Below are 26,793 nucleotides of genomic sequence, written 5' to 3' on the forward strand. Positions count from 1 at the left end.
AACCATGAAGCAGAGCCCAGGTAGACTCCAGCCCCAAATCTAAGAAACAAAGGTTAATAAAGCTGGGGTCAAGAGGTGCCGGAAGTCAAGCCAGGGAGAACCAGGCTGAGCGTGGCTGTGACCACATTCTTGCCCACCTGGGGAGGGTGCTGGTCACAAGCAGCAGGAAAGCTGCCAGCTGCCATGGGAGACTCTCCAGCAGTAGGCAGCCAGAGCCCTCCCCACCTCACAAAAGACCAGGGTTAAAGGATACCTATCCAGTGGAAAAGGGCTGCCCTGAGACTGGAGTTCTCCTAACTCCATCTCTGCCTCAAAATCCTCCTCTGTGAAATGGAGTGGCAGTGTGCCCATGGGCCTTGCATTCTCACAAGGTGGCTGATAAGGTTCCAGAAGGATAATGAAGTGGAAGCAAGGTTTAAGCCTGAAAGCTGGTCAAACAAAATATTACCGTCCCCGAGAAAGCCAGGTAGATACTGTCCAGCATCACACCCCTCCAGCTAACATGTAGGCTGAGAACAAGACTTCTGACCCCCACAGGCTCACACACTGAGTGCCACGAGAGAGCACAGGAACAAGGACTGCTGGGGAACCCAGCTGCTCCAACCCAGAAACCCGACCTGGAAGGACAAATTCAAGAAGCAATCAGAGAAGACTTCCTAGAGGAGGAAGAACCTACCCTGGAAGCAAGGAGGATTTGTATGGGGTAAGTCCTGACCTCTGACCCTTCCTTGGGCATCTCATGGCGGGGGGCATGGTTCCTCCTTCTCAGGGGCACCATCTGGGGCCACATCTCCTCATCCTATCCTCTGCAGGGGCAGGGCTGCCATTTGGGGAGGGGGCCTAGGAAGTTCCCTGAGGCAGCCAGCAACGGGACAGGAGTGTAGAAGGAGACTCAAGAACGGGGGTGGGGGCCACAGCACAGGCACAACCCGGATACATAGTAAAGCACACAGGAGCATGGCTCCAAGCAAAGCACGCATGGGGGTGGGGGAGGGGTGCACCAGGCTAGGGACCCAAAGGTTCCCCTTCCAATCCTTGGCCTCTTGGGAGTTCCTGGAGACCAGGTCTAATGCGATGCCCCTTTCTGGCAGTTCCCTTCTTTCAGCCGCCTGTCCCACGCAGCAGAAGGCGCGGGGACACACACACGTACACACAGGCACGTCTCCCCACTCCCCACCTCAAGCCCTGTGTCCTCAGCCTGGCTGCAAAGACGACCTTGCGGCCCCGGGGCCTGGAAGCTGTCGCCGCGCGGTCCCGCCGGACCCTGGCGGAGTCACAGGAGGCCAGCGCCGGGAGCGGCTCCAGCGCGGCGCCGCGGGGCCGGACTGGTGTCCCAGGGAGCCAGCGGCTGCGCCGATGGGGTGGCGGAGACGCACCCCTCGGCCCGCCGGGCGGCACAGCCCGCGCCCCCGTCCCATTCCTCCCTCGCGTTCTCTCCTCAGGAAGGCAAGGCTGGAATTCCACCATTAAAACGCCTCCATCTCCTCTCCCCCACAAAGTTGCTCCAAGTCGCAGGCGAGGGTTAGGCGGGGCCGCGCAGCGGGCGGAAGCGCGGTCACGGACTAGGGTGCCGAGCGCGCCCCATCCATCTCTGCGCGTGCACGTCCTCCACGGGCGCGCACCCAACACCCCACCCCCACCCGCTGCCCCCGAGGCTCCCGCCCAATCAGAGGCCGCGCACGCGGCGCTGCCGGCGGGCAGACACCCCAGCTCCCAGGCCTGCGCCCCCGCGGCCCCGGCCCCGCCGCAGCGGCCCGGCCCGGCCACACTCACCGTCCCGGGCGCGCACTTGGCGCGCCGCTCCGCTCCGGGACCGCATTCCCCGGCTCCGCTCTGCTCCGCTTCGATTCCCACTCCGGCTCGGGTTCCCGCTCCGCAGGGCTCGGCTCCGAGATGGTGGCAGCGGCAGCGAGCGAGGCAGGGAGGGCGTGTGCGTGTATGTATGTGTGCGCGCGCGCGCCGCGTGTGCGTGTGCGCGGGAGGGCCCCGCGCTCCCCTGCGCGCCCAACTCCTGTCTCCTGCTCTCCACGCTGCGATGCCAGCAGAATCCCTAACGCGCGCTCCCACCCGCCCCGGCGCTTACACTCGCACACACACGCGCACTCCCGGGCGCGCACACATCCCCGCCGCCGCACACCCGGCTCCGCACTCCTGGGGCGCTCACAAAGGCCCCTTTGCCCCGGCCCGCCGGAGCCCCCGGAGTGCGGCCCGCGGGGCCTGTGGAGTGGCCCTGCGTCCCTTTTCCCGGCTGGCCCCGCCTCAGGTCCCCGGCCGCTCCCAGAGGGGGCCCCTCGGGCGTCCCCGCTCCCCTACCATGCCCGGCCCGGCCGCGGCCGCGCTCGCAGCCCGATCCCAGATCGGGACGCCCAACTCTGGCTTCCGGCGCTCCCCCCACCCCCGAGAAGCTGGCCCCCTCCTCCTCGCCTGCGCCGCCGTCCGCGCCGCGTGTTCCCTCGCTCCTTTCTGCCCCCCTTTCCTGTCCCTGCCTCTCCTTTTATCTCCTCTCTTTTCTCCCACCTGCTCCCTGTTCCCCGTCCTCTATCTCTCCCGCTGTCTCTTCGTCTATCTTGCCGCCGCCCTCTCTCGCGCCCCCTCCTCCCCACCGCCCTGCGCTGCCTCTCACATTCTCCGCATTACACTGGGCGCTGCCCGCCTCCCGGGACCAGGGTTCGAGAGCTCAACGAGCGGCCAGGGGACCTGCCGCGCACCGGCCCCGTCGCCACCTCCGCTCTCCGCTCGCTCCACGGCTCCTGGCTCTGGCCTGGCGGGCGACGACGTCCCGCGCTAGCCTCGGCTGTCGCTGACAGCTCCCATCTCGCCCGGGCTTAAAGGGATAGCGCACCGGGCGCAACCCGCCCCACCCGGGGGCGCCAAGGAGGGCGGCCTCGCCGCGCCGGAACAGTCCGGGGCGGTGGTGCAGCCCGGGCGGTGCGGGGCGGCGCCCTGTCCGCCACCGCTGATACCCGGCCCTTCGGGGCTGGAGGTGAGTCAAGGAGAAGGGCGGTCGGGAGCTGTCCGGAGCGTGCCATCCAAGGGGCGCTCAATGCTTGTTGGCGTCTAAGCCTAGGGGCAGGCTGGGGTATGGGCCAGTGCGGGCTGGGCACCGGAGACTGCGGGGCCAGGAGGAGGGATCAGGGAAACAGCTGTCCGGATCTGAGCCCAGGATGAGGACACCTGTCATGCTGGGAGGACAGGGCTCATGGGATGGCCTCCCACTCCTGCTGTGTGACCTTGTACAAATGCCTGCCTCTCTCTGGCCTTCAGTTTACCCTTCCTTGGAAGGACATCGGCTTACATCATCTCTGGGGCCATGTCGAACTCTGACATGGTGTTAGATCCCATAGGAGAGGGAGTCCCCAGGCAGGCCCTCAGCATTCAGAATCCCACCTACTCCTTGCCTCCGAGAGCTAGGGCAACTGCGGAGGCTGCACTCCTTGCCACCCCACCCTCACCAGGCCTGGTCTGCCCCCTCCCTCATTCCTCCACCTTCCTCCCCACTCTCATCAGGGGAATAAGACAAAGTTGAAAGGTACGAGGACCTACCAGGGACAGCGCACTATAGTTTGCAGAACTCTTTCACATCCAAGATCTCCCGACCTTCATGATGCCCCTGGGAAATAAAGTTTAAGTTCACCCCTAAGGCTCCATGTCAGCCTGATCCTGAACAGGCCTGATGCATGAGCATTTCATCTTCTGTGTCCCCCACACCTACTTCCACTCCAGACAGACTCCCCCCTCCAACCTCCACAGAGGGATGCATGTTGTCCATTTGTTTTAGCATCTATTATGTACCCCCAACCTATGCTAGGTACTGGGGACACATAGATGATTTAGATACGTTTCTGCCCTTAAAAACGTGAAAGAACAGGGGTATGAAGGACTTTTGGGGGTGGAGGAAGTCCAGGAAAGCTTCTGAAGGAGGTGGCATTGAAGCCAGGTATTAAAGGATGAGTAGGAGTTGGCCAGGCAGAAAGGAACAGAAAGGGCATCCCATGCCAAGAGAAGAGCATTTGCGAAGAAATGGTAGTGGAAAATAGGGAAGGATGGTGTATTTGAGGGAAGAGAAGCTTTAAGAGCCTTGAATTGTTGAGTTTCAACTTTGTTCTCAGGCAGCAACAGGGCTGCCACTTAGCGAATCTAGGCAGAAGCCCTCCCCATCTTTCAGCCATCACAGAGGCATGGCTAAGGGCTCCCAAGCCCAGGAGCTTTTGAAAGGGGCCTTCTCTCCTCTCCTAGTAAACCCAATCCCAACTTCTGCTCCCAATTCCTGCAGCCAGATGCAGCACAGCCTCCCCCTGCTGACCGGAGCTGGAAGTAGGAAAGCCCCGGCTTTGCTTGGACTGTGATGTGAGTCCAGGAAGGGGCCAGACATCCACCCATCAAGGTGCCCTGCAAAGCTCCACACTTCGGTGATACCCAGTGTCACTTCCAGCCTCAGTGTCCTCCTCTGTACAATGGGAATAAAAATAGTCAGCCAACAAGGAGGTTGGTAAAGAGTTCGTAAAGAATAATGCACACAGGGGCACCTGCATGGCACAGTCCATGGAGGGGTCTACTCTTGCTTTCAGCTCGTGATCTCAGGGTCGTGGGATTGAGCCCCCGCTCAGGCTCCCCGCTCAGTGAGTAGTCTGCTTAAGACTCTTTCTCCCTTTTTCCCTCCTCCCTGCTCCCACACTCTCTTTCTAAAATAGATAAATGAATCTTAAAAAAAAAAAAAAAAAAAAAGGGGGTGCCTGGGTTAAGTATCCGACTCCTGGTTTTGGCTCAGGTCATGATCTCGCAGTCGTGGAATTGAGTCTCAAGTCAGGCTCTGTGCTCAGTGCAGAGTCTGCTTGAGATTCTCTCTCCCTCTCCCACCCACTCTCTCTCTCTCAAATAAATAAACACAATCTTAAAAAAGAAGAAGAAGAATGCACAGGAATGACCCAGCACACAGTAGATGTTCAGCAAATGTCTTTTTCTTTCCCTACACCTGAGCTTGGCTTTATGGCCTATCCCAAAGGCCCTTACTGTCTTCTTGTTCCCTCCTTTCCCAACCATTTCTCTTCTGCCTTCGTACCAGACTTCTTGGGGGCCTCGGGGAGATGAGCTCACGGCTGTTGACTGCTCTGGCTCAACACACCTCCTGAGGAGTCTTCCCAGGGCCTCCATCCAGGTAGGCCCCAGGGAAGACACACAGAGACAAACAGCCTTTCCCTGGAGTGCCTGACATCCAAGCAAAGCAACAATTCCAGTCCATTTCTCCCACTTCACTGTTCTGGGAGCCACGCAGCCTTTGTGTCTATGCTTGGGAATTTATGCCCCCAGCTTTGCTGTGCAACCTCAGATAAGTAGGACACCCTCTCTGAGCCCCAACTTCCTCCCTAAGCATGGGGGCAAGCAGGTGTGCCCTAGAGGGGCAACAAATGTAACTCTAAGTCCCTTATTTCCCTTGCTGCTCCAGGCCACAGCCCTCTATCCAAGAGCTCTGCACAGAGGCAGGCAGGTACAGAGGTCTCTTCGGGACCCCTTCATATCCTGCCCTAGTGCTTGTGGCCCAGAGCTATTGCCACTTTGGGCTCCCAGCAGGCTTTACAGAGAGGCAAGGCATGAAAAATGAACAGGCCCACTTGGAGGAATCCCTCTCCACTGCCAGAACAGCAGCCACTGGGGGCGGGGGCCAGAGGCTGGGGGCAGGCCAGTGTGGGCAGCTGCAGGAAGGAGCTCTTTCACCAGAAGCTGGGGGCCAGCTGCTTCCTGCCACGGCGGGGGGGAGGATCAATGCCCCTGCAGATGCCTGCCCAGGGACCCTCTGCTATTTTCAGCTATCTCCATAGGCCAGTGGGGAGGCCCTGGCAGTGTCCCAGACTCCAACGCCAAGCCAGGTCCAGCCTGGGACCAAGTGACCCATGTGAAGTCCCAGGAGGGTGTGGGCATTTCCTGCCTGCCTTCTTAGCCAACCCCTAGCTTCCTGGGTCAGGCTGAAAAATAAATGGGGTCACCCAAGATTCAGAATGGCCCCACCCAGCCAAGCTGTCTCCATGCATCTCACGTCCCATCTCCCTACCTCCAGTCTTTTCCCACAGATCCTTACCACTCAGCTGACACAATCCATCCATCTCTCAAGTCCTTCCACCCCTCAACAGCCTTCCTCAACCACCCCCTGCCCACTCCAAGCTCTTGCCTCCTCCTTACTCTTAACCGACTATGTGTCAGGGGTCTTCATTCGCTGTTTCATCTTCACACGGATCCTGCTGTTATCATTCCCATTTCAGAGAAGAAAAAACAAGGTTCAGTACGAAGCTCCAGGATTCTAACTGAGAGCTGTTGTTCTGCGTTCTTTCTACAAACTTGTTTAATTTTTTTTGAAGATTTTATTTATTTATTTATTTATTTATTTATTTGAAAGAGAGAGAATGAGCAGGGGGAGGAGCAGAGAGAGAGAGGGAGAAGCAGACTCCCCACTGAGTGGGGAGCCCAATGTGGGGCTCCATCCCAGGACCCCGGGATCATGACTTGAGCCAAGGGCAGACGCTTAACTGACTGAGCCACCCAGGTGCCCCTTTTTCCACAAACATTTATTGAGGACTTACTCCCCACCAGGTACTGTGCCAGATGTGGGCAATACATATCAGAGAACTTAGAATCTAGAGGAAGCAAAAGAACTCAAACCACCGTGCAAAGAGATGTGGAATTATACCGCAGACAAGTGCTATGAAAAGTTATGGGGCTGGTAGGTGGAAGCCCAGGCTGGTCTTGGGAATCAGGAAAAGGCAGGATGTGACATTTGACCTAGCCCCAGAAGATTGGGTAGACATTAATTTTTAGGAGTAGGAGCTCCAGAGAGCAGGAATAGCATGTGCAAAGGCCCTGCAGGGAGAGGAAGGAGAGAAAGCCCATGTGGTCATTGCATGAGAAGAGACTACTGAAGATGGGGCTGCAGGTGGCATGGGGCTAGGACAACAGGTTCTAGTGGGCCCTGTCAAAAGTTGGGAGTTTAGCCTGGTGGCTCTGGATTGGTCCTGGAGGTTTGAAGCAGTGGACAGTGTCCCACAGTCCCTCCTAATGCTTCCCAGCCCATCACTCGGGCAGCCTGCACCCAGGGACCATTTCTAACCCTTTTCTCTAATGCCCAGACCCTAGCACAAGGTAGGGCATGCTGGAGACACAAACCTGACAGCCGAGCTGGCAGCATGGTGAGGGGGCAGGAGACCTTGGCTCAGCCTCCACTCAGATTCTAGCTGAATAACTCTGGGCCCTTCCCGGTCCCCCTAAATAACTCCTGCCCTTCCCTGTCCCCCATCACTGTAAAGCCCCGATTGGACTGGTCCTCTCTGCCGTCTCTGGTTGATTCTGGTCACACCCTGTAACAAGGGGATGGAAAAGATAAAACAATCAAAATGACCCCACCAGAGCCAGATTCCAAGTCCTAGAACCCCAGGGCCCAAGGATCCAATTCAGCTCTTACAGGCCAACAGGGATTCCCAGACATCTGATGGGGGGAATGGGTGAGGGCCCAGGGTTGCGGGGGGAGCTCCTTGGAATACTCCATTTGCGAAGGGCTGGGGAAGGTCAGCTTTGGAATGGAGGAGGGATGAGAAGGCACTAGGCCAGCAGCAGGACCCAAGCTGAATTGAATCCTTGGGCCTTTGGTTTTCCCAGCTGTAAAAGGGTATAATTCTTTACTCCTCACGTCTCCCTAGGTAGGCTTGGAGGGAGGGAGAAGAGAGGATAAAGGAAGCGGGAGGCTCCAGCTACTCTATCAGGGGCACTGACCCCTTGTCAAGCATCCTCCTGGGAACCTGAGAGCATCACCACTGGGGGACATGGACACATGCAGCAGGAGGACAGGATGTTGGGGGTCTGGGCAGAGGTGACCCTGCCTGTTCCTGAGAGATGGGATTGGAGTTGCCGTTTGGGAGGCCAGTGGGTAGGGGGAGTTTGGGGACCTGGGAGGCTGTGAAGCTATGGCGGGGGGCTGGAGGGTAGGGGGAGGCAGACCTGCCACTCAGCTCCCGCTCACAGAGGGCATATTCTGTGCCAGGCCATGGGGTCCCGTCCTCAGGAGACTCACAGGCCGTGGGCAGACAGGCACTTGAACAGCCACTTCCACAGAGTAAGGCCAAGGTTCCCAGTTCTGGAGTGGGGACGGGTTGGGGTGGTGGGCTGGAGGCCGGCAGGGTCATAGTACTGAGAGTAGGAGCCCCCGGAGCCTGGCCTTGCGCCTCAGAGGCGAGCAGGGAGCCCACTGCATTCACATGGGCTGGCATCGGCCTGACCCGGCTCTCCCAAAATGGCCATAGAATGGCTGCCTTTGAAGGAGCATAGGAATTCACAGGGGGGTAGAGGATGGGGGGCTAGGGAAGGAGGAATGTGGGGATGGGGTGGAAGGACACAACTGGGTCTGGGTCACCTCTGTTCCCTTGGCACGCACTGCACCCACCAGCCCAGGCCTGGCCGCTGCAGGGGCACAGGGAGTATGTGCTGGCCACACAGATGGGGTTTGAATGCAGAAAGGGAGGGAGGGAGGACTGCAGAAAAATTAGTAAGCACCCACACTGTCGAGGGGGGTGCACTGTTGGGAAGTGGCAGGACAGGGGGTCAGGCCTGGGCACCAAGGTCCTTGGATGTGATGGGAGGATGATCGGACTTTGAAGGGTTTGAAGGGGAGCCAGATGATCAGATCAGAATTCGTGGCCACTCCCTCCAGCTCCTTTGAGGAGGATGGATTGGAGGGGGTGAAACTGGAGCACTAGAGCCCGGAGAGGAGGCTGTGGGGGTCATCCAGGTGAGAAGCTGCCGGTGGGGTGGAGTGGTCTGAGGGTAGATACTTAGGAATTCAAGAGTCAGGACTTGGTGTCTCCGAGGTCTGGGGTCCCCGAGGCCTTTTCCGCAGAATAACTGCCGTTGAACTGTAAGCTGACTGCTGCCAGGTTCACAACCCTGTTCCAGGGAAACCCTCACGCCAGCCGCCCACCACTGTCTGCAGTGTAGGGGGCCCCACAGTGCCCTTTCCAGACCCCTGCAGGCTGAGACACCCCTCCCTGCTCCTGGGAGTGGGAGGTTGGCAGGCCACACAGGAGTACCTTCCCCTCAGCTGAAGCGAGAGCCTCCCCCCACCCAAGGCTTGCCCTTCCATGACAGCTGGATCCTGTCACTGGGCAAAGCAGGGGTAAAGGCCTGACACTCTCACCCCAACTCAGGTCAAGCCCACAGACAGCTCAGGCCCAGAGATGCCCAGGGGTCTGTACTGTGAAGTCCAAGTCCAAGTTCTCCCACTGCTCACTCCGCCTCTCTCCCTCCCTCCCCACCCTGGGTGTTGATCCCAATAACCCACTTGCATGCTCATCTCCCTCCAGACAGTGGTATCATGGAAAGGAAATTGAGGCTCAGAAATGGTCAGTGACTTGCCTACAGTTGCACAATGGTAAGTGGTAGGCCCCTGGCCGGCTGGGGATTGGAGGAGAGTCCGTCCCCAGGGAAGGCCGGTCCAGACCATAGGCCAGGACAAGAACCAGGAGGGACTTACTCCATCTGCCTCTTTCTCCCCATTCCACAGATGGGGAACCTGAGATCAGAGAAGGGACCAGATGCCCAGACTCAAAATGTCCCTTGATGGTGGCTGCATGAGTATTCCCTAGGGTTCTGCCTCCCAGCCCACATGAGTGTTTCCTCCGGACCAGAGTGAGGCTGTCTTCCTGCCTGCCCCTCTTTCCAAGCCCAGCACCAGGTCTCAGGCTCAGCGACTGGGTTGGGTTGACCCCTACCTGATTTCCCAAGGTGGGAGCGAGGTGCCCGCGGCTCCGAGGCTCATTGCAGGGACCTCTGCAGCCGCTTGAGCTGACCAGCCCTGGCCTGGAGTCAGGCTCAACTGGACCAGGCGGGCAGGCAGGCATCTGACTGGCACGGCAGAGCAAACAGACGGGAAGGAAATCAATTTGAGTGTTTGATTAATTTTAATTTTTAATTTGCACAGAGAGTAATGCACCCCATTTGACACTGCATACTCACTGCAAGCTGCTGGCACTCGCCATGGCCGCCGCCACTGCAGCTCGCTGTGCCCGGCAGCTCCCTGCCCTTCTGCCAGGCGAGTCAGCCCCTCAAACAGCAGACCGGCCTTCTGCAAAGCCAGGAGGAAAGGGCCCCCTCCGGGGACCTCCACCCCTTCTGCCCAGGAGAGAAGTGTCTGGTAAGTGCCCTCCGTGCAAAATGGGCGTGGCCAAAGATGTGCTCCCTCTTACGAGGAGCCTGGTTGGACGATGTCTGTTCCAAAGTCAGGGAGCGCTAATGGACTTTTGGGTGCCGTGACAGACCAGTGAGGGGGCCAAGGGGGATTCTGCATGTACCTTAGCGGGAAGATGCTGAGCAGTCACCCAGACCACCTGGGGCAATCCTGTACCTAGAGTAAGATTTATCTTAAAACCAGGACAGTCCCACCTCTTGTGTTCTGACTTCAAGGGTCAGAGCTCTGCTGTCTCTTCATTTATCTGGAATTTGACCACACACACATGGGTTGGGGAAAATTGGTCTGAATTGAGAGAGACTAAGTCCATCCCATTGTCTAGGTCCTGGCCCTCCCTTCTCTCCTGACCTGGCCTCATGCCCTGACAGCATTATCTTATGGGGTTGATTGAGAACAGAGACCATGGGGTAAGTCACAACTCGTTGGAATCTTGGCTCTGTCACAAGCTGTATGACTTTGCGCAAGTCACATCATCTTGCTGAACATGGCCTTCAAGGGCCCTTCTGACTATGCTTCTGTCCTGTTCCCCTTCAGACCTCACCCTTTCTTGGTATTCAGTGGTCTCCTCCAGGAAGCCCTCCCTGATTAAGCCTTTTCTCCCCACCACTCCTATTCCCGGCTACTAGCCCTGCCCTGAACATGAGCCCTCTCCGACCCCTCCTTGGCCCTCAGCAGCTTGACTGTGTACTGCACATTCTGCCTGGGGCTGTGTGCTAAAGAGAACATAGCCCTTGATACAGATAACCCTGGTTCAGATCCAAGCTCACCTCCATGCTGGCTGCTTAGGCCCATCCCTTAAACACCTCAAGTCCAATAGATCCAAAACTGAATTCATGATTCCTCCCCAAAGGCACTATTGCCTCTTTTTCTTCCCTATCTTGATAAACAACACCCTGGTCAACCAATTGCTCAAGCCAGAGAGCTAGGAACCACTGAGACTCCTCCCTCTGCTTCATTCCCCACACCCTATTCTACCCCAGGTCCTCCGTGCCCACCCTCTACTACATATCCTCTGATAGGGCAGGCAAGGGGGGGAGAGGGATTCTCCACTACATGACAGGGCTGGAGAGCCTTTAGAGAACAGCCAGTCCTACCCTCCCATTTTACAGAGGAGAACACTGAAGCCCAAAGAAGGACAAAGACCTGCCCCAAGCCTGATGGTGGGTTGCCCACAGCAGAGCTACACTGAGAAGCCAGGTCTCCTCTGCAGCCAGGTGGGGATCTCAGAGAGGTCATAGTCAAGCCCAGGGCCTCTGATAGTGACAGTAGGCAACCTGAAACCCTTGAAGTCCTGGCCCACTTCCCCCACACCCCAGTCCCAGAGAAGCTACAGGGAAGGAGTGAGGGGCTGGGCTGTGTTCAAATTCCCAGGCAGAATGAATAATTCACGAATGAGAGTGCATGACAACCAGACATCACTTCATGATGACTCCACAGCCAGGCCCCTGGAAGTCCTGCTTGGACGTGACCACAAGAGAAAAAGGGAAGGAGCCTTAGCCATGATTGGGGTCAGTGGCCATTTTCTGTGTCCCCTGTGCTCACCCAACTTACAGTCCCTGAAATTCCACTGTTGTGCCTAGTTCAACTGCAAATTAATGCGTTTTTGACCCTTAGAAGAGCTGCTACAAGGGTGGGAGAGAGGGCATGAAAAGGAGTCATCTCGGGGGTTCTGGAGAGGAAGTTCGGGTGGACAGGGCTTTCATTGAGCACCTTCCACATGCTGGGCTCTGTGTGAAGTACTTTACAAACTTTCTCCCCACGGCTCCAAGGCCCCCTCCATGTGACCCAAGCATCACTGAAACCCTCCAGGGCTCAGTTTCCTCTCCTGTAAAATAAAATTAGTAATAATGGCTACCTCTAGAAGCATTTGGGTGGTTAAATAAGAAAAGATGTGTGAAGTGCTTCCTACGTTGCTAAACACAAAGTAGATGCTAATTAAAAGCTATTTAAAAATGAGACAACTCATGTGCTAAGACCTAGAGCCCACCCAGCTCACGCTCGTCAAGTCTGAACTGTTAATAGGATAAATGTTTCACCACTTACTACTGGAATGGGGCGGAGCTGGAGGTGGAGGGTGGTTTCTGCCCAGGGCTATAGGACAAAGGAGTCACCTAGAAACCCAGGGCATTTCTGCTAAGGTAAAGCCTAGAGTAGGGGTGAGCCTACAAGAAATGGGCCACCAGGAACCAGCACCCTCTCTTATCCTTTTAAAGCCTCTCTCTGAGGTTTGGGCCTGGATGGACTGACTGCAGAGATCCCCACGTCCTCTGGAGTGGACCAAGCCAGGAAGTTGAGGGGAGTGAGAACCTCATCTATTAGGAGGGAGAGGGGAGTGGCAGAGACCCAAAATGAAACAGAGACATTAGGAAGACAGCCACATGACAGCCACCACCACGCAGCCCTCACAGCATCTGCGCTTGGCCTTTATTACCTGCGTGTTCTTATTCCATCCCCTGCACAACCATGCCAAGGGGTCGTCAGAGCCAGACCCAGATGAGTCTCTCGCAGGCTAATAATGACTTACCCAAGGTCATTGCCCATAAGCCCCAGAGCCAAGATTTGAGCCTGGGTCTTGCTGGTTCCTCAAGACCATGCTTGGAACCACCATGAAGAAGGAGCAGGGAGGAGCAGGGCCCAACCTTCCCTCAGGGTCCCCAGAACCCCTGGCCCAGGTCGCGTAGGCCTCCCAGTTTCCAAATCTGTGCTTCCTCAGACACTCTAACAGTTAACAAGCCCAGGAAGCATTTGCCTCTTCCAAGTTTGACCCTACAAGCAAGACTGGGGATACCAGGGCTCCCGGGTGGCTCAGTTGGTTACAGTCTGCCTTCGGCTCAGGTCAAGCTCCCAGGATCCTGGATCAAGCACTACACCAGGCTCCCTGCTCAGTGGGGAGTCTGCTTCTCCATCTCCCTCTGTCCCTCCCCCCTGCTCTTGTGCACTCTCTCTCTGTCTCATAAATAAATAAACTCTTAAAAAAAAAAAAAAACTGGGAATACCATGGGAAGACATCAGAGCTGGGGCAGAAGTGCTTGGATTTAAAAATAACATTTTACTGCACTAACCACATGCTAAACATTGTTTTCAGTGCTTTATATGTCATGTTTAATTCTCACAGCACCCTATGATGTAGGTGCTTTATCATACCCATTTTGCAGATAAGGAAACTGAAGAAGAGAGAAGTTAAGTAATATGCCCAAATTTGCACAGCCTGGGAGAGGCAGAGCCAAGATTCAGTTTCAAACAGTGAGGTTGCAGAGGCCATTCACCCGTTTGCCCATCCAAACAACCAGCTACTGCCCCCAAGCCCAGAGCCACCCAGGTGGTGTTTGGGGTAGGATTGACCTACAATACTCCTTTTTGCACACGGTTTTTAGAGTGCAGAAAGTGACACCTGTGTCTTTGCAGACTCAGCACAGAGAAGCAAGCTGGACTGCCCCTACTTTTGCTTCTATTGCAATCCCTGGCACAGTCCCTGACAGTGGGGCCACACAGAAACATGAGGCCACTGACTTACTAAATGACTTGGATATGTCATGTCCCCAGGGCCCTAGGCCCAGATCCATGCATATGATGACTTCCGAAGATGAACCTGTTCTGAAAGGCCCAATGCCTTACTCTACGCACCTGCAGAGTTTGGGGCACTCTCCAGGGTCCTGAAATACCTCTCCAGCCTATAGGCAGGACGTCTGTAGACCCCAAAGCTGGCTTAGTTCTTTGAACACTTTCTTTAAAACCAGACAGGTAAGTCAACATTTTAGACATGGACTATTACCATAAGCACACATGGGGAGCTATTTCTTAGATTCACCACCATCACCACCAAGGAGAATCCTTTTGTGAAGTTCATGAATTAATGCACCTCTTCCTCTTGCCTGTTGGTGACTCCATTCCCATCTGAATTTTCATGTAAAGGCTGTGCCTCACTGAGGTGGGCTGGTCTATAGCCCTGGAATTGGGGCGATTGTGGCAGGAGGTATACAGCCCAGGTGCTCAGTAAATGTCATCAGCTGCCATTATCACTGCCATTATCATCATCTTTCCTGGGCAGCCCCCATCCTGTGGGACCCAGACATGAATGCACATCCAGAGAGACGGCATTGCTGTGCTTGAGAGACGGCCAGATGGCAGAATTAAGGAGAAGGAGGAGAGAGGCCCTCCTTTCAAAGGCTACTCAGATCCTCTCTCTCCTAAAGTGCCCCCATTGAAGGACCTGGAATATCCCTGCCCTACCGTGCTTTCAAGTTAAAAACTCAAGTAGTGTCTTTCTCAGTCTTCACAACCACCATTCACAAGTCTTGATGGGGCAACCTCATGAGTTAACTCCAGGACCACTTGATTATGGGGCCAACTGTTCCCTCTATAGCCTGCTTCTCTGGGGCCCCCAGACTCTACATCTCAGTTGAAAACCAGGCAGCCAGATTCTAGCAATTGAAGGAGGCAAGAACCCTCCCCATTCAAAGAAGGGACCCAACTCATGGAGAAAAAGCTGTGTCCCCACTACAAGGGTGGAGGATGGGGAAAGGAAGGAGCTACTCCTACCTTTTGCTTCTCCCTCCCACATTATCCCAGTTATCCCAGCCTGGAAGGGGCAAGGTCCCAAGGCAGAGGCCCCTTATTCTTATCAGCACACCCAGGCCCAACCAGCCACAGGACACTGTCATTCAGTCCCCACTGCAAAGCAACCATGCAGGCTCCACTGCTAGGCCCGGGAACCCACAACTCCCCGTTCAGCAAATACTTATTAAGTCCCTACTGTGTGCCTGACCTGTGTCAGGAAATTCTCTTACACTTGATCCCAACTGATCCTTATGACAGCCCATGGAAGTAAGTATTTTATTGGTGAGGAAACTGAGCCCAGAGAGTTTAAGTTATTTCCCCAAGGTCACACAGTTGAGACAAGGTGGATTAGAAACTCCCTCTTCCAGCCTGATGAGAGCAGCTGTCCTAGCCCTACCCCCAAATGGTTGATTCCCCAGAGCTGGCCACAGCACAAACCTTTGCCTGAGTACAAAGGAGCCTCACTGAGGGATTAAGGAGAAGAGGAATGTCTGGCCTAGCTTGCACCTGCTCTGGAAGAACATGTTCAGCTGGCTCCGTGGGTCTTGGGAGGATACGCCATGTGGGCAATGGTCAAGGCAATGGAGGAGGAAAAGCAGTCACATTCAAGGCTCAACTCCTTCCTTGCTCCCTACCTTGCAGGGAATCAGGATCCCAGACCACAGCAGGGGCTGAAGGGTGGGGAACAGAGAGGGTGTGTGCACTGAGGGATCCAGGAGGCAACTGTGCCCTCCTCCTCCACCTGAATACAGGTCACTCACTTGTCTGGGCCACTGGGAAATACCCCTTCTGAAATGTCAACCTTCTCTGAAAGGACCAGGGGTCACCTCACCCAGGGTTCAGGTAACCAGAAATGGGCCTGTTGATTTTTCAAGAGAAGCCAAAAGCCAGCCTTTCCTCAGAAACTGCCCTTTTTTTTTAAAGATTTTATTTATTTATTTGACAGAGATAGAGACAGCCAGCGAGAGAGGGAACACAAGCAGGGGGAGTGGGAGAGGAAGAAGCAGGCTCATAGCAGAGGACCCTGATGTGGGGCTCGTTCCCACAACGCCAGGATCACGCCCTGAGCCGAAGGCAGACGCTTAACCGCTGTGCCACCCAGGCGCCCCAGAAACTGCCCATTTTTTAAATGTTGGCCACTAGTCCAATTTTTTCAAAGTACTCCTTGGGCCAAACATTCACCACCTCTGGCTCCTGCCCTTACAGGCTCTCATTGGCCAAGGCCCCAGCGGATACCAATGCAGTGTGGGACCAGCAGTTCACAGGTCATAGAGACCTTGCCCATCTTCTCTCATCTGAGCCTCAGGGATTGGAACTCCCTTTTTATAGATGTAGAAACTGAGGCTCAGAGAGGACAGAGTCCTTGGTGAGGCCAGGCCCTGGTCCCAGGCCAGGCCTCCTCTTGCTGCCCCAGGTCAGGGAACTGACTCCTCGATGTAGCCCAGGAACACAGGCAGGCCCTTCAATGAGAAGAAACCTGGGCTTTACCCAGGTGGTCCCAGCCTGAGCCCAGAGGAGGACACCAGGCTGCTCAAAGGAATAGGCCCAAGAGCCTGGGCCAGAGGAGGGCACTGGTTTTATTCACCACTCTATCCTTTCTGGGCCCTTTTGAATGACATTCCATGTGGGAGCAGACCCACAGGGCCCAGAAGAAGTAAAACTCGGTGGCATGTGGGCTGCCAGCAGCCCTGGTAGTGGGAACATATGTCGGGTTGAGTTGGATTTTTTCCATTTGGAGGTGATGCTGGCTCTCCTGTGTGTTAGTCTCATCAATATTTTGTCACTGCATTAGATGGTGTGGGGGCTGGATGGGGATGGGGCTCAGGGGCCTGAGCTTACAGGGAGCTAGAGCCCAGGACCCAAGACCCCAAGCTTCTCACAGGAAGATGGCAGGGAGGTAAGAAAATCCACAAGTCCAATCAAGAGGCACCAACCAGTATCCTTTCTTGGCATTTAACACACACACACACACACACACACACACACACACACACGTGCGCTCAACCCATGTGCATGGAAGCACCAACACATGCACACATGGTGTGTATACAGGCAGATATACAAGCATACATTCTCATACACATCCCCAAGCCTTCACTCACCCAGTGCTCCCCATCTAGGACACCTTCCCCTTCTCTCTGAAGTCATTTTTGGAGGTCCCCTCCTTTCCTAGCCTCTGGAGCCAGAGAGGAGCATCTGGACCATTACTCAGGCCTGGGGGTAAAATACAGATTCCCAACACTTGGCATGAGCCCTGAATGTGTGTGAGTGTGAGAGGAAAAAGGGGACCTAGACCAGGGTGGATCCCAGGGACCAGGACAGTGCCAGGACTGGCAGAGGGACAGGGAGGCGTCCCAATGCTTCCAAGATGACAGTGCTGAGGCTGCAGGGGACTGAGGAGGGCATCCCTTCCGGAGAAAAGGATGGCAAAGCTGGGTCTGAAAACCCCTCCTCGGCGCCCCCTCTTGGAAGTTCTCCAGGACTGCCCCAGGCAGGGTGCTCTCTTCTTCTAATTTCCAGCAGCCCTGATGGTAGCCAGAACTCAATGGACACTGCGCTCAGGAAATCTTAAATCCATCTTCCCACAGCACCCAACCTCCTGGATCAGCTGCAGACCAAGCCCTTCTGTGGTGGGGAGGTAGCCTTCAGCTCCTAGCAACGGAGAAACCAGAGCAAATGTGATTGGTCAGTTCCAGCTCAGAGGAGGGAAAGCGTGAGCTGATTGGCTGGCAATGTTTAGAAAAAGGAGGAACCAGCGACCAAGAGGTAGCAAGTCCCTGCAAAGGAAGGTGGTAAGGGCGTGGCTGAGCTCAATTCCTGCAGCTCAGAACTCCACCTCCCGCCCAGGCAGGCCCAAGAGGACCACTCCCAGGGAAGGTGTCCAGTTTCAGCGGTCCCAGCAGATCCCAAACTTCTCAGGCAGATGGAGTGGACTCCGTCTGCTCAGGAAGGCAGAACTACTTGCACCCGGAGAGTTTTGCTTGGATCAACCAGGACAAACCTATAACTATTCCCCAAAGGACCCCAGCGCCTGTATACCTGGACAAGTTACTGGAAGGTTGCCCAAGAGCTTCCAAGCTGGAGGGGCTTTGGGTATAAAGTAGCCCAGTTCCCATTACACAGATGAGGAAACTGAGGCCCAGAGGCAGCAAGGAAGGGGAGGGCGGGAGAGATTTGTCCTTGGTCACACAGATACTTACAAGCAGAGCTGAGACTGGGACCCTGTTCTCCTGACAGCCGGTCTGCCCCATGCTCTTCCCTCTGCCCCAGAGAGGCCTGCAGATCCTTCATGAGGCTTGGCTCTTATGCACCAGTGTGCCTTTGCATGTACACCTGGAATGCTTTCCTTCCATCTCTACCAGACAAAGCCCCATCCATGCTCAGTTGTCCACTCAGGGATCACCCTGTCTAGAAAACCTCCATTCGTGTGCTCCCGCAGCTTCCTGCATGCCATCTCTCAGAGTTCTGGCTGCTCTGGAGTCTCTACTGTTCGTGTGTCTGTCCCCACAAGGCTGTGGCCCCTCAAGGGCAGGGTCAATCTGCTCCATCCTTATGTCCTCACCACTCAGACAGAGCCCAGGGCGCAGCTGGAGGCTGCGAAGGAAATGTCTCTTCAATAGAGGAATGAAAGACTTTGGTATTTTAATCTCATGGTTTGCCTCCAACATGATTTCTATTTTCCACGTGTCCAGCCCTGGGCTTGATAGGGGAGAAGGAGAGAGCAGAGGCCCAAGCCCTGTCCTCAAGAGCTCCCAGACTGCAGCTGGGGCAGAAGATATGTTAAGTCAGGGGTTCAGGCATGGTGTGCTCAGGGTGCTGGTAGGGGCAGTAACCCCAGGCAGAGCTAAGACAGCTTTTGCCCTGGCCTTGGTGCCATGCAGGGGGCTGTCCACTTCCCAGGTCTTCCCAGCGGTTATGGAGCTATGAGACTGCTACCCTGAAGCTCTCAAGTGCCAGCTGCACACCTCCAGGGGGCATTACTCACATTGGTTTCTGTGTCAGAGCTGCCTGTCTGGAGCCCAACTCCATAGACTACAATGTGAACGGCTTCCCCTAGAGCTGGGTAATGTGATGACCCTGGATGCTCAGGGCAGCCGAGCTGATGGTGGGCCCCAGCAGGAGTCCTTAATCTCACCTTTGCAAGGGCCCGAGTGGTGGTCCTGGCTGGGGCTGACTGAAGACGGCCAGCTCCGATGCCCCTGCACAGACCTGGACACTCGCAGCTCTGAGCCCATCCCGTCAGCCCCTGCTCTCCCCTCGGCAGCCAGCCGGCAGCTGCCCAGACAGGCCCACAGACAGCGTGTCTTAGGCACCATGAACCCATCCATCCCTCCCCACCCCTGCTGGGCTCCCGCTCCAGTCCAGCATAGTAACTGCTGCCGGTGCCCCACCCAGATCCCTTTCACCAGGCCAATGCTTTTGTCCCCCAGATGCTGTGAGTGCTGACTGCTAACAACACGCTGCCCATGGCGAGGGGCAGGGGCTGGAGGTCATGCCCGCACGGCCACTGCTGAGAGATCCAGGCACAAAAACCAGTCCCGAGCCTCCTGACAACACTGGTGCTGTCCAGGCTCGTGACCTCGGAGTGCCACTGGGACAGGAGCGGAGAGCAGACTTCAGGGACCCCATGTCCTTGCCTAGCTTCCTCCACCTCCTATCCTACCCCCTTCACTCCTCTGTGGGTATCATTCATTTCATAAATCTCTGGAACTCAGACATCCTTTTCTGGCTGCTTCTCAAGAGCCCTAAGACATCATCTCCCATGTTGAGCCAGTCAGAGCTACATACCCTGCCCCTCCCCGGGGAAAAAACCTGAGGGGACAGGTGGGGGCCAGGCTAGGGCAGGGGACCCTGGGGGCTCTGAGAGGGGAACACCAGGAATGGGCTCAGGTCCTCCCGACCCATCTTGCCCCGGCTGGCCTCAGGGAGCCAGGCCAGGGCCCACCTGGCCTCCCAGACGCTGTGATTAAGTTTTGTGCCAGAAGGAGAATTGGGAGCTGGTGCTTTCCCTCTTCCCTTTTCTTCTTTTTTACTTCCCTTTGCTTTTTTTTCAAAGGCTGAGCTCAAGTTAATCAGATAAATTCCTCGCCAGTCACACCAACAATTTTTCTAAGGTTCAGTCTCCCCAGAGCGACTCATAATTACTCCAGACTGAGACATTAAAGCAAAGGGGAAAGAAGAGAGGGAGAAAAAGATGTTTTTAATTAAAAAATTAATTTTTCCAACAGACCCACTGACAGCTGCCTGGCTGTGGTGCTTCGCTACCCCTGAGACAATCCCTCTCCATCCCTGTCTTCCTCATTAAACTTTGAGAAAGGAGCTGGGCCTGGCGAGAGCTGCCCCATCCCCTCAGCAAAGCTTCCTCTCCCTCCAGCCGAAGCCTCCAGCTCTCTGGTCTCCTGTACAGTAAGTGGTTGCATTGCAGGTTTCTCAGCGGGACCTGGAGACACAGAGCACAGGCTCTGGAGTCAGGCAGACGCAAGTTCCTATTCAATCACTGAGGACACGTGCATCTTGGCCAAGCACCCTGGCATCTCCCCACTCCAGTGGGGTCCTCGGGCCAGCAGCATCGACATCACCTGTTGGAACCCAGAATCCTGGACCCCACCCCAGATCACCCGGATCTCAATCTGTGTTTTAATAAGATCCCCAGTGATTCACAGGCACATTACGTTTTAAGAAGCACTGCCTGGGTGTCTGAGCCTCAGCCACCTCCTCTGGAAAATCAGGATAATAACAGCGTCTGCCTCGCAGCTTAGTTTGCAAAGATTATGAAGATATAGAAGAAAACGATTTGGCAAGCTGTAAAGCAGGAACCGCGAAAAACACTCACTACTCATTACTCTGAGCCGTTCAGTTGCTTTGGTGTCAAACCTCACATCACCAGTCAGGACGGTTCTCTAAATGCATGCTCTGTGGACCTACCACTAACCCCTTCCACATGTCTGCAAACCTGTAACAGTGACAGAGGAAATTTTTATAGAAAAAAATGAATAAGGTATAACCGAGGGAGGACAGAGGAAACCAGCCCAGCAAAGCCACATGCTGGCTCGGGGACTGGATTTGCAATGCCTATGAAGTCACCAAAGGATAAGAGCCCTGAGAAGAATATTAAAAAAAAAAAAAGATAAAATCAAAATTTGGGGGGCCACTGTGGCTCAGTAGGTTAAACGTCTGCCTTTGGCTTAGGTCATGATTTCGGGGTCCTGGGATTGAGCTTGGCATTGGGCTCCCTGCTCAGTGGGGAGTCTGCTTCTCCCTCTCCCTCTGTTCTCTCTGTCTCTCTCAAATAGGTCGGTAAATAGATAAATAAATAAATCTTTAAAAGAACTATCAAGAAGAACAGAGGGTAAGAAGGATCAAGAGGTTCTAATAAAGACCTAATAGGAATTCCAAAAGAGAGTCAAGGGACAGAAAAGAAGTGATAGTCAAAATACAAAACCAGATTCTTTCCTAAAATGAGAGGAAAGGGTAGATTCTCAGAGTGAAAGTAAACACCAAGAGTCCAGCCCCTTAAATACAGTTAGTCACACCCAGGCACATGGCAGCAGAACCACAGAACATCAATGGTGAGAACAAAAACTTAGAGGCTGCCAGAGAGAAGAGTCACCTCACTCGCCAAAGAACCGACAGCAGGACAGGCAGAGGCAGCCTCCCCCACAAGAAAAGAGGCCAGAAAACCATGGAGCAAATGCCACAAAGCACCAAGTGAAAAAACATGGAGGGTACAATTCCGTTGGCAACTAAATAATCGCTCGAGATTAAAACAAAATTAAACCTTTCTCAAACATATAAAGACAGGAGAATTTATACCTGAGAGACCTTTACTGAAAGTACTAAGAGATGTACTTCAGCAAAATGTAAAGTAAACCTAAGGGACGAAGTGTATAAGAAACAAGAATGAGTGCAGAACATTGGCAAAAAAAAAAAAAAAAAAAAAGGGGGGGGNGGGGGTCAGGAGAAGCCCGGCTGGCTCAGTGAGTAGAGCCTGCGACTCTTGATCTTGGGTTTGTAAGTTTGATCCCACGTTGGGTAGAGAGATTACTTAAAATAAAACCTTTTTAAAAATTTATATATACATATATAACTGAACTCTTGGCCATAAAATAATAATAATAGTGACAATAACAACTAAAATTGTGTTTTTCAAAAAACGCATAAGATTTAGGACAATTTTTAAAATTCTTTACTTGTCCAGAAGGATGATGGAGATACTGAATAACCTTGAACTTTCTCAGAAAAACTTATAAGTATACATGTATATTAAAATATAGAGTAGGGGCGCCTGGCAGGCTCGGTCGGTGGAGCATGAGACTCTTGATCTCAGGGTTGTGGGTTTGAGCCCCACGTTGGGTGTAGAGATTATTTAGAAATAAAATCTTTTCAAAAAATAAAATAAAATGTAAGAGTAACCACTAAAGATTATAAATACAATTTAATAGCTTGTGAGATGCAGCTAAAGCAATATTTAGAAGTAAATGCATAGCCTTAAATGAATTTATTAAAATATAGAAAAATTTTAAATACCACATTGAATTATTTAACTCAAAAAGGAAAAAAAATGACTGATGGTTGGCAGGGGGGAGGTGGTGGGGCGATGGGAAAACTAGGTGATGGAGATTACGGAGGGCACTTGTCACGAGCACCGGCTGATGTACGGGAGAGTTGAATCACTATATTGTACACTTGAAACTAATAGGACACCGTCTGTTAGCTGAATGGAATTCAAATTTTTTTAAAAAGGGGAAGAAAGGAACACAAGAATAACTCAAAGAAAGTAGAAGAAAACAATAAAGATCGAAATTATTTATAATAGGGAATGAAAAGCAACAGAGAGATACGATTTCACGTATCAACAGAGAGTCGAATGATTTCACAGATCACATCCACACCACAGGGCTTCATCTTTACCTGCTGTCAAAACTTTCATTCTAACTTTGCCTATTTTTGAAAGTTGTAACTTGTTTGGGGAATTATTTTCAGGAGGTCTGATGACGGACTTTAGATTCAGTCCTGAATGTTTTTTGACTGAGCGTGGGGGTAGAACTCTGTGCCAAATACTTTTAGGGTTCCTACCTCATTTTTAACCTCTCAACACCCAGTGAAGTGGGGAGGGCGGGGCTGTCACCTCGGGGCCCAGGAGCAGAGACTTGTCCACGGTCACGCAGTGGTTGATGGCACAGCTAGAAATAGAGTCCATGCCTCTGGCCCCACCACCCCAGTTTTTCCCATATCTCTCCCTCCACCTCCAAGCCGCAGGGGAACTGTGAAGTATCTTTCCCTGAAGCCTCCATCCTGGGGTTGATTCGGACAGAGAGGTGACCTCACGGGAGACGCCAGCGGTGAGAAAACCCCAGTGCCCCCAGGGGGCCACCTGCACAGTCTAGGCCCCCCGCACTCCGCACTGGGAAGCGTGATGGGTCTTGGAACCAGGAAAGTGGCACACTCATCACAGCACTGTCTTCATCACCTGGTGTTTGCAGGCTCACCTTTGCAGGCAGTGGGGGGGGGGGCTGTCTTACAAGACCCCAGACAGCCCTTTCCAGGGGTACAGAAGGAAAGCTCTTGTGAAGAAAAGCATCGTTCTCTGGATCTGCTTACAGTGAAGTCCAGCCGTTCTTTAGTTTAATATCGCCTACTTGGGAAGAAAGGTAGATCGTCAACAACTTCTCACTAGAATATTGGCCCAATATTGCAGTTATAATACCCTTGACTGGCCAGGCTCCTTGCTTAGCAAGGAGCCTGCTTCTCCCACTCCCTCTGCTTGCCACTCCTCCTCCATGTGCTGTCTCTCTCTGTCAAGTAAATAAATAAAATCTTTAAAACTTAAAATTAAAAATAAAACCCTAGACTGGTCAATTCCCTCAGCTGGGAAATGTCCTTCCCCAGAGAACTTCTAGAGCACGGCGGACGTCCAGCCATCTGAGATGGGCACAGTTAGAGCAGGGGCTGGAGGGGGCATCTGGGTTCTCTGCTGGGCCTGCTCTCCCCCCACCCCGGGGTAGGCTTCTCCCTATTTGTTGTGTCAGGCTGCGCCCACAAGGTCTGACCTAATGGTTTGGATTGTAACGCAGCCTTGAAGACAGGCACCAGCCCACTGCTTACACCGGCCTGCGGCTAGCGACAAGCGTCCCCGGAGGAGAAAGGATGATGCCCTCGTTGCTTGGGGTTCCTGTGGAGTGGAGAGAAGATGGGATCGGCATGCGGCAGCTGCTTCTGTCCCACACAATCCCTTCGCACTGCCATGATCTTGGGGGGAAATGCAATGCAATCTGCTTTGAAGTCTTCAAAAAATACTAAGTCACAGAGTTGTCAGAGCTGAAAGGAACCTCAGAGCGCAACGGGTCCAACCATCTTGTTGCTCTGAGAAGGAAACCGAGGCCCCCTGTCACACCATGGGGATGAAGCAGTCCTGAGTCTGTAGTCCCTGGGGTCAGCACAACTCACACAGAGATCCGCACGGCGATGGGGACCAACCCTCCGCTGCGCAGAGGGGAAGCCTGAGAATCAGAAGAACGAGGAAGAGGCGGGGAGAGCAGACCCAGGGGCAGGAAGCAGCATGAATTTGCTCAGCCCGGTTGTAGCATGATGGATCACAAGGGGCAGCCGAAGCGGCTGCTGGAACCACAGCTCCCCTGAGCCCCATCGCTCAGCGATATGATAATAAAGTGGCCAGGGCTGGAAAAATGCTATGAGACTCCGGAGAGCTCAGTCTCATCCCGCTGGATTACGACCCTGTTATCGACACCCCTGGGGCTAGTTCTGTCTCCTTCCACCCCAGCTCTGGAGATGACACCTGCCAGGGATGCTAGGGGGTGGGGTGGGGTGGGATGGCCGGGACGCAGCCTGACCCAGTCTGAGGGCTGGGACAGAGGGAAGGTGGGTGGTGGGAGAAACCGCTGTGGATATCTGGGGCGACTTCTCTCCCTGAGTCCCCACTCCAGTGTCCACTGAGGCTTCACTCCCCATGTGCCAGGGAGGGAAACAGGGGGAGGAAAGACTGGGAGGCCGGCCTGAGGGTACTGGAGTGCTTTGGGGCACAGTCCTCACCGGCCCAAAAGTTAGCAAAGCGGCAGAGATTGTGCGCCTTCAGCCACTGATACTCCGAAGACAGAAAGGGCCACCGGGGTTCTGAGGGACAGAAAAGCTTCCCGGGGGAGGTGAGGCTACACCAGCCTGGAGGGGTCGTAATTCTAGCCTAAAGCATTGCCACAGACGCCTGCCTGCCCCCCTTCCCCCCATCCTACCACACGGGGCTCACAGAGCCCCCGAACAGCAGGTGCCGCCCCATCCTTCTACGGGAGACTCTCCCAGGCACACCAGCCCTTTCAGGAGAAAGTCAAAATCCCATCACGTCATAATAACGTTCAGCCATAAACAGAAATGAAATTCTGATATGTGCTACAACATGGGTGAAATGTGAAACCGTTATGCTAAGTGAAATAACCCAGACACAAAAGGACAAATATTCCACTTACAAGCAGTACCTAGACTAGGCAAATTCATAAAGCCAGGAAGCAGAATGGTGGTGGCCAGGGGTGGGGGGCAGGGAAGTTACTGCTTTGTGGGTACAGAGTTTCTGTTTGGGAGGGTGAATATCCTCCCAACATTGTAAATGGACTGAATGTGGCTGACTTGTGCCCTTCAAAATGGTTAAAATGGGAAACTTCATGTTATATATATTTTCCTATGATAAAAAAAAAATCCATCATGTGCCACCACGCCATGTGTATACCGCCTCTGTCCAATTTCAAGAAGGCATGTGCCTAGGATGAGGGGAGAAGTCTTGCTGAGCACTGGTAATGCCACCACAAACACATATCCCATCCCCCGGATAAGCCTCTGTCCCACCCACTGCAAACCACTCTCTGCCTCCTGCAGGCACCTGGTCTGGTCACGCCCCTGTGAGCGTGCACATGCTGTTCCTTTGTCGGGGGTTCCAGCTTCCCCTTCTCTTTCTGATAACACCACCTGGTTCTTCAAACTCCACAGATGTGCCACCCTCTCTGTGAATTCTCCCCACCGTGCTCCCTGCACTGAGATAGGCCCACCCTCCTCTGGGCATCCAGGTCTCCCAGGATGCTCGCATCAAGGTACCCTGCTGACATGTGCTGAATTTCCCCTGAACCCCCTTGAAATAGGGCTGGACGGGGCAGCCCAAGACATCAAGCGAAGACTTCAGTGTCACTTCCTGTAGGGATTCTTAGTTAAAGCCACAACAAGCCACATGGCTGATCAGAGGTAGAATTTGGGTTACTTCCCCAGCATTTTCTATTCGAATGTAAGCCATGGCTCAGAAGCAGCTGTGGTATTGCTGTAACATCAGGGTCAAGCTTGATATTAACTTCCCAAGACAATGCAGTGATATTTTGGTCTACCAGCCACTGAGAAAAAAAAAGAAGGTGGGAGCTTGGAGAAAATCAAAAGAGCAGCTAAAAGCTGGAGCTGCCCCATCTCTCTAGGGGAATTTTTAAGTGGTTCCAGCTAGAATTTAAAACATGGCTCTTAGTTTAGGAACTTTCTAACCTATAAAAATGATAATCCACAAATCAAAATCTGGTTCCATGTTCTAGTTCAGAATTGAGGATGCTGAATTTACATAAATAAGATCACATTCCTCAGAAAGATGGATAGATGATAGATGATTGATAGATGAATAGATAGATAGATGATAGATAGATGATAGATGATAGATAGATAGATTATAGACTCATAGAGACATAGGCATATATATATGACTAAAAATACTTAGATTTTTTGAATCCTTGTAAAATCATGATGAGATCTGCACACCTGCTCATCTTACTTGTTCGTCAACACGGTACCATGTCTGCATCCCTATTTCCCCTTCTAGACTGTGAGTTCCTTGAAGGCAGGCCCCTTTATTTATTGCAGCCCAACAGAGTCTGGCTCCTGAATGGAAGTAAATAAATGTCTGCTTTGTAAATTAATGAGTTACTATCCGTTTCTCTAGCACCCAGCACAGTACGTGGTTCACAGTGGAAGCTTAACAT

At 53.7% G+C, this 26,793-nt stretch overlaps 2 protein-coding genes across 5 annotated transcripts in view; one reads left to right on the forward strand and one right to left on the reverse strand.

Moving 5' to 3' along the window:
- Positions 1 to 2,056, reverse strand: part of LINGO1 (leucine rich repeat and Ig domain containing 1) — a 195,226-nt gene extending 193,170 nt beyond the window's left edge. For both annotated transcript variants that reach the window (XM_019805842.2, XM_019805840.2), the window contains exon 1: positions 1,774 to 2,056. The gene's annotated coding sequence lies outside the window, so the exon portion shown is untranslated. The remainder of the gene's footprint in view (positions 1 to 1,773) is intronic.
- Positions 1,862 to 20,081, forward strand: LOC117803739 (formin-like protein 5). Of its 3 annotated transcripts, none has more exons than XM_034668014.1 (4): positions 1,862 to 2,983; positions 9,956 to 10,168; positions 10,545 to 10,629; positions 20,008 to 20,081. In XM_034668014.1, exon 1 carries the CDS (start codon positions 1,894 to 1,896, stop codon positions 2,827 to 2,829), a length of 936 nt encoding a protein of 311 aa, XP_034523905.1. In that variant the 5' UTR covers positions 1,862 to 1,893; the 3' UTR covers positions 2,830 to 2,983; positions 9,956 to 10,168; positions 10,545 to 10,629; positions 20,008 to 20,081. The 3 variants fall into 3 exon arrangements, with proteins under 3 accessions (XP_034523905.1, XP_034523904.1, XP_034523906.1); XM_034668013.1 differs by lacking the exon at positions 20,008 to 20,081 and adding an exon at positions 19,210 to 19,356; XM_034668015.1 differs by lacking the exon at positions 10,545 to 10,629 and having other exon boundaries at positions 20,008 to 20,068.
- Positions 20,082 to 26,793: the final 6,712 nt, after the last annotated feature.

Source organism: Ailuropoda melanoleuca, chromosome 9 (assembly GCF_002007445.2).
Source record: "Ailuropoda melanoleuca isolate Jingjing chromosome 9, ASM200744v2, whole genome shotgun sequence".
Lineage (NCBI taxonomy): Eukaryota > Metazoa > Chordata > Mammalia > Carnivora > Ursidae > Ailuropoda > Ailuropoda melanoleuca.

Coding starts and splice junctions, on each gene's coding strand:
- LOC117803739 (XM_034668014.1), top strand. CDS start 1,894: ATGGTGGCAGCGGCAGCGAGCGAGGCAGGGAGGGCGTGTGCGTGTATG.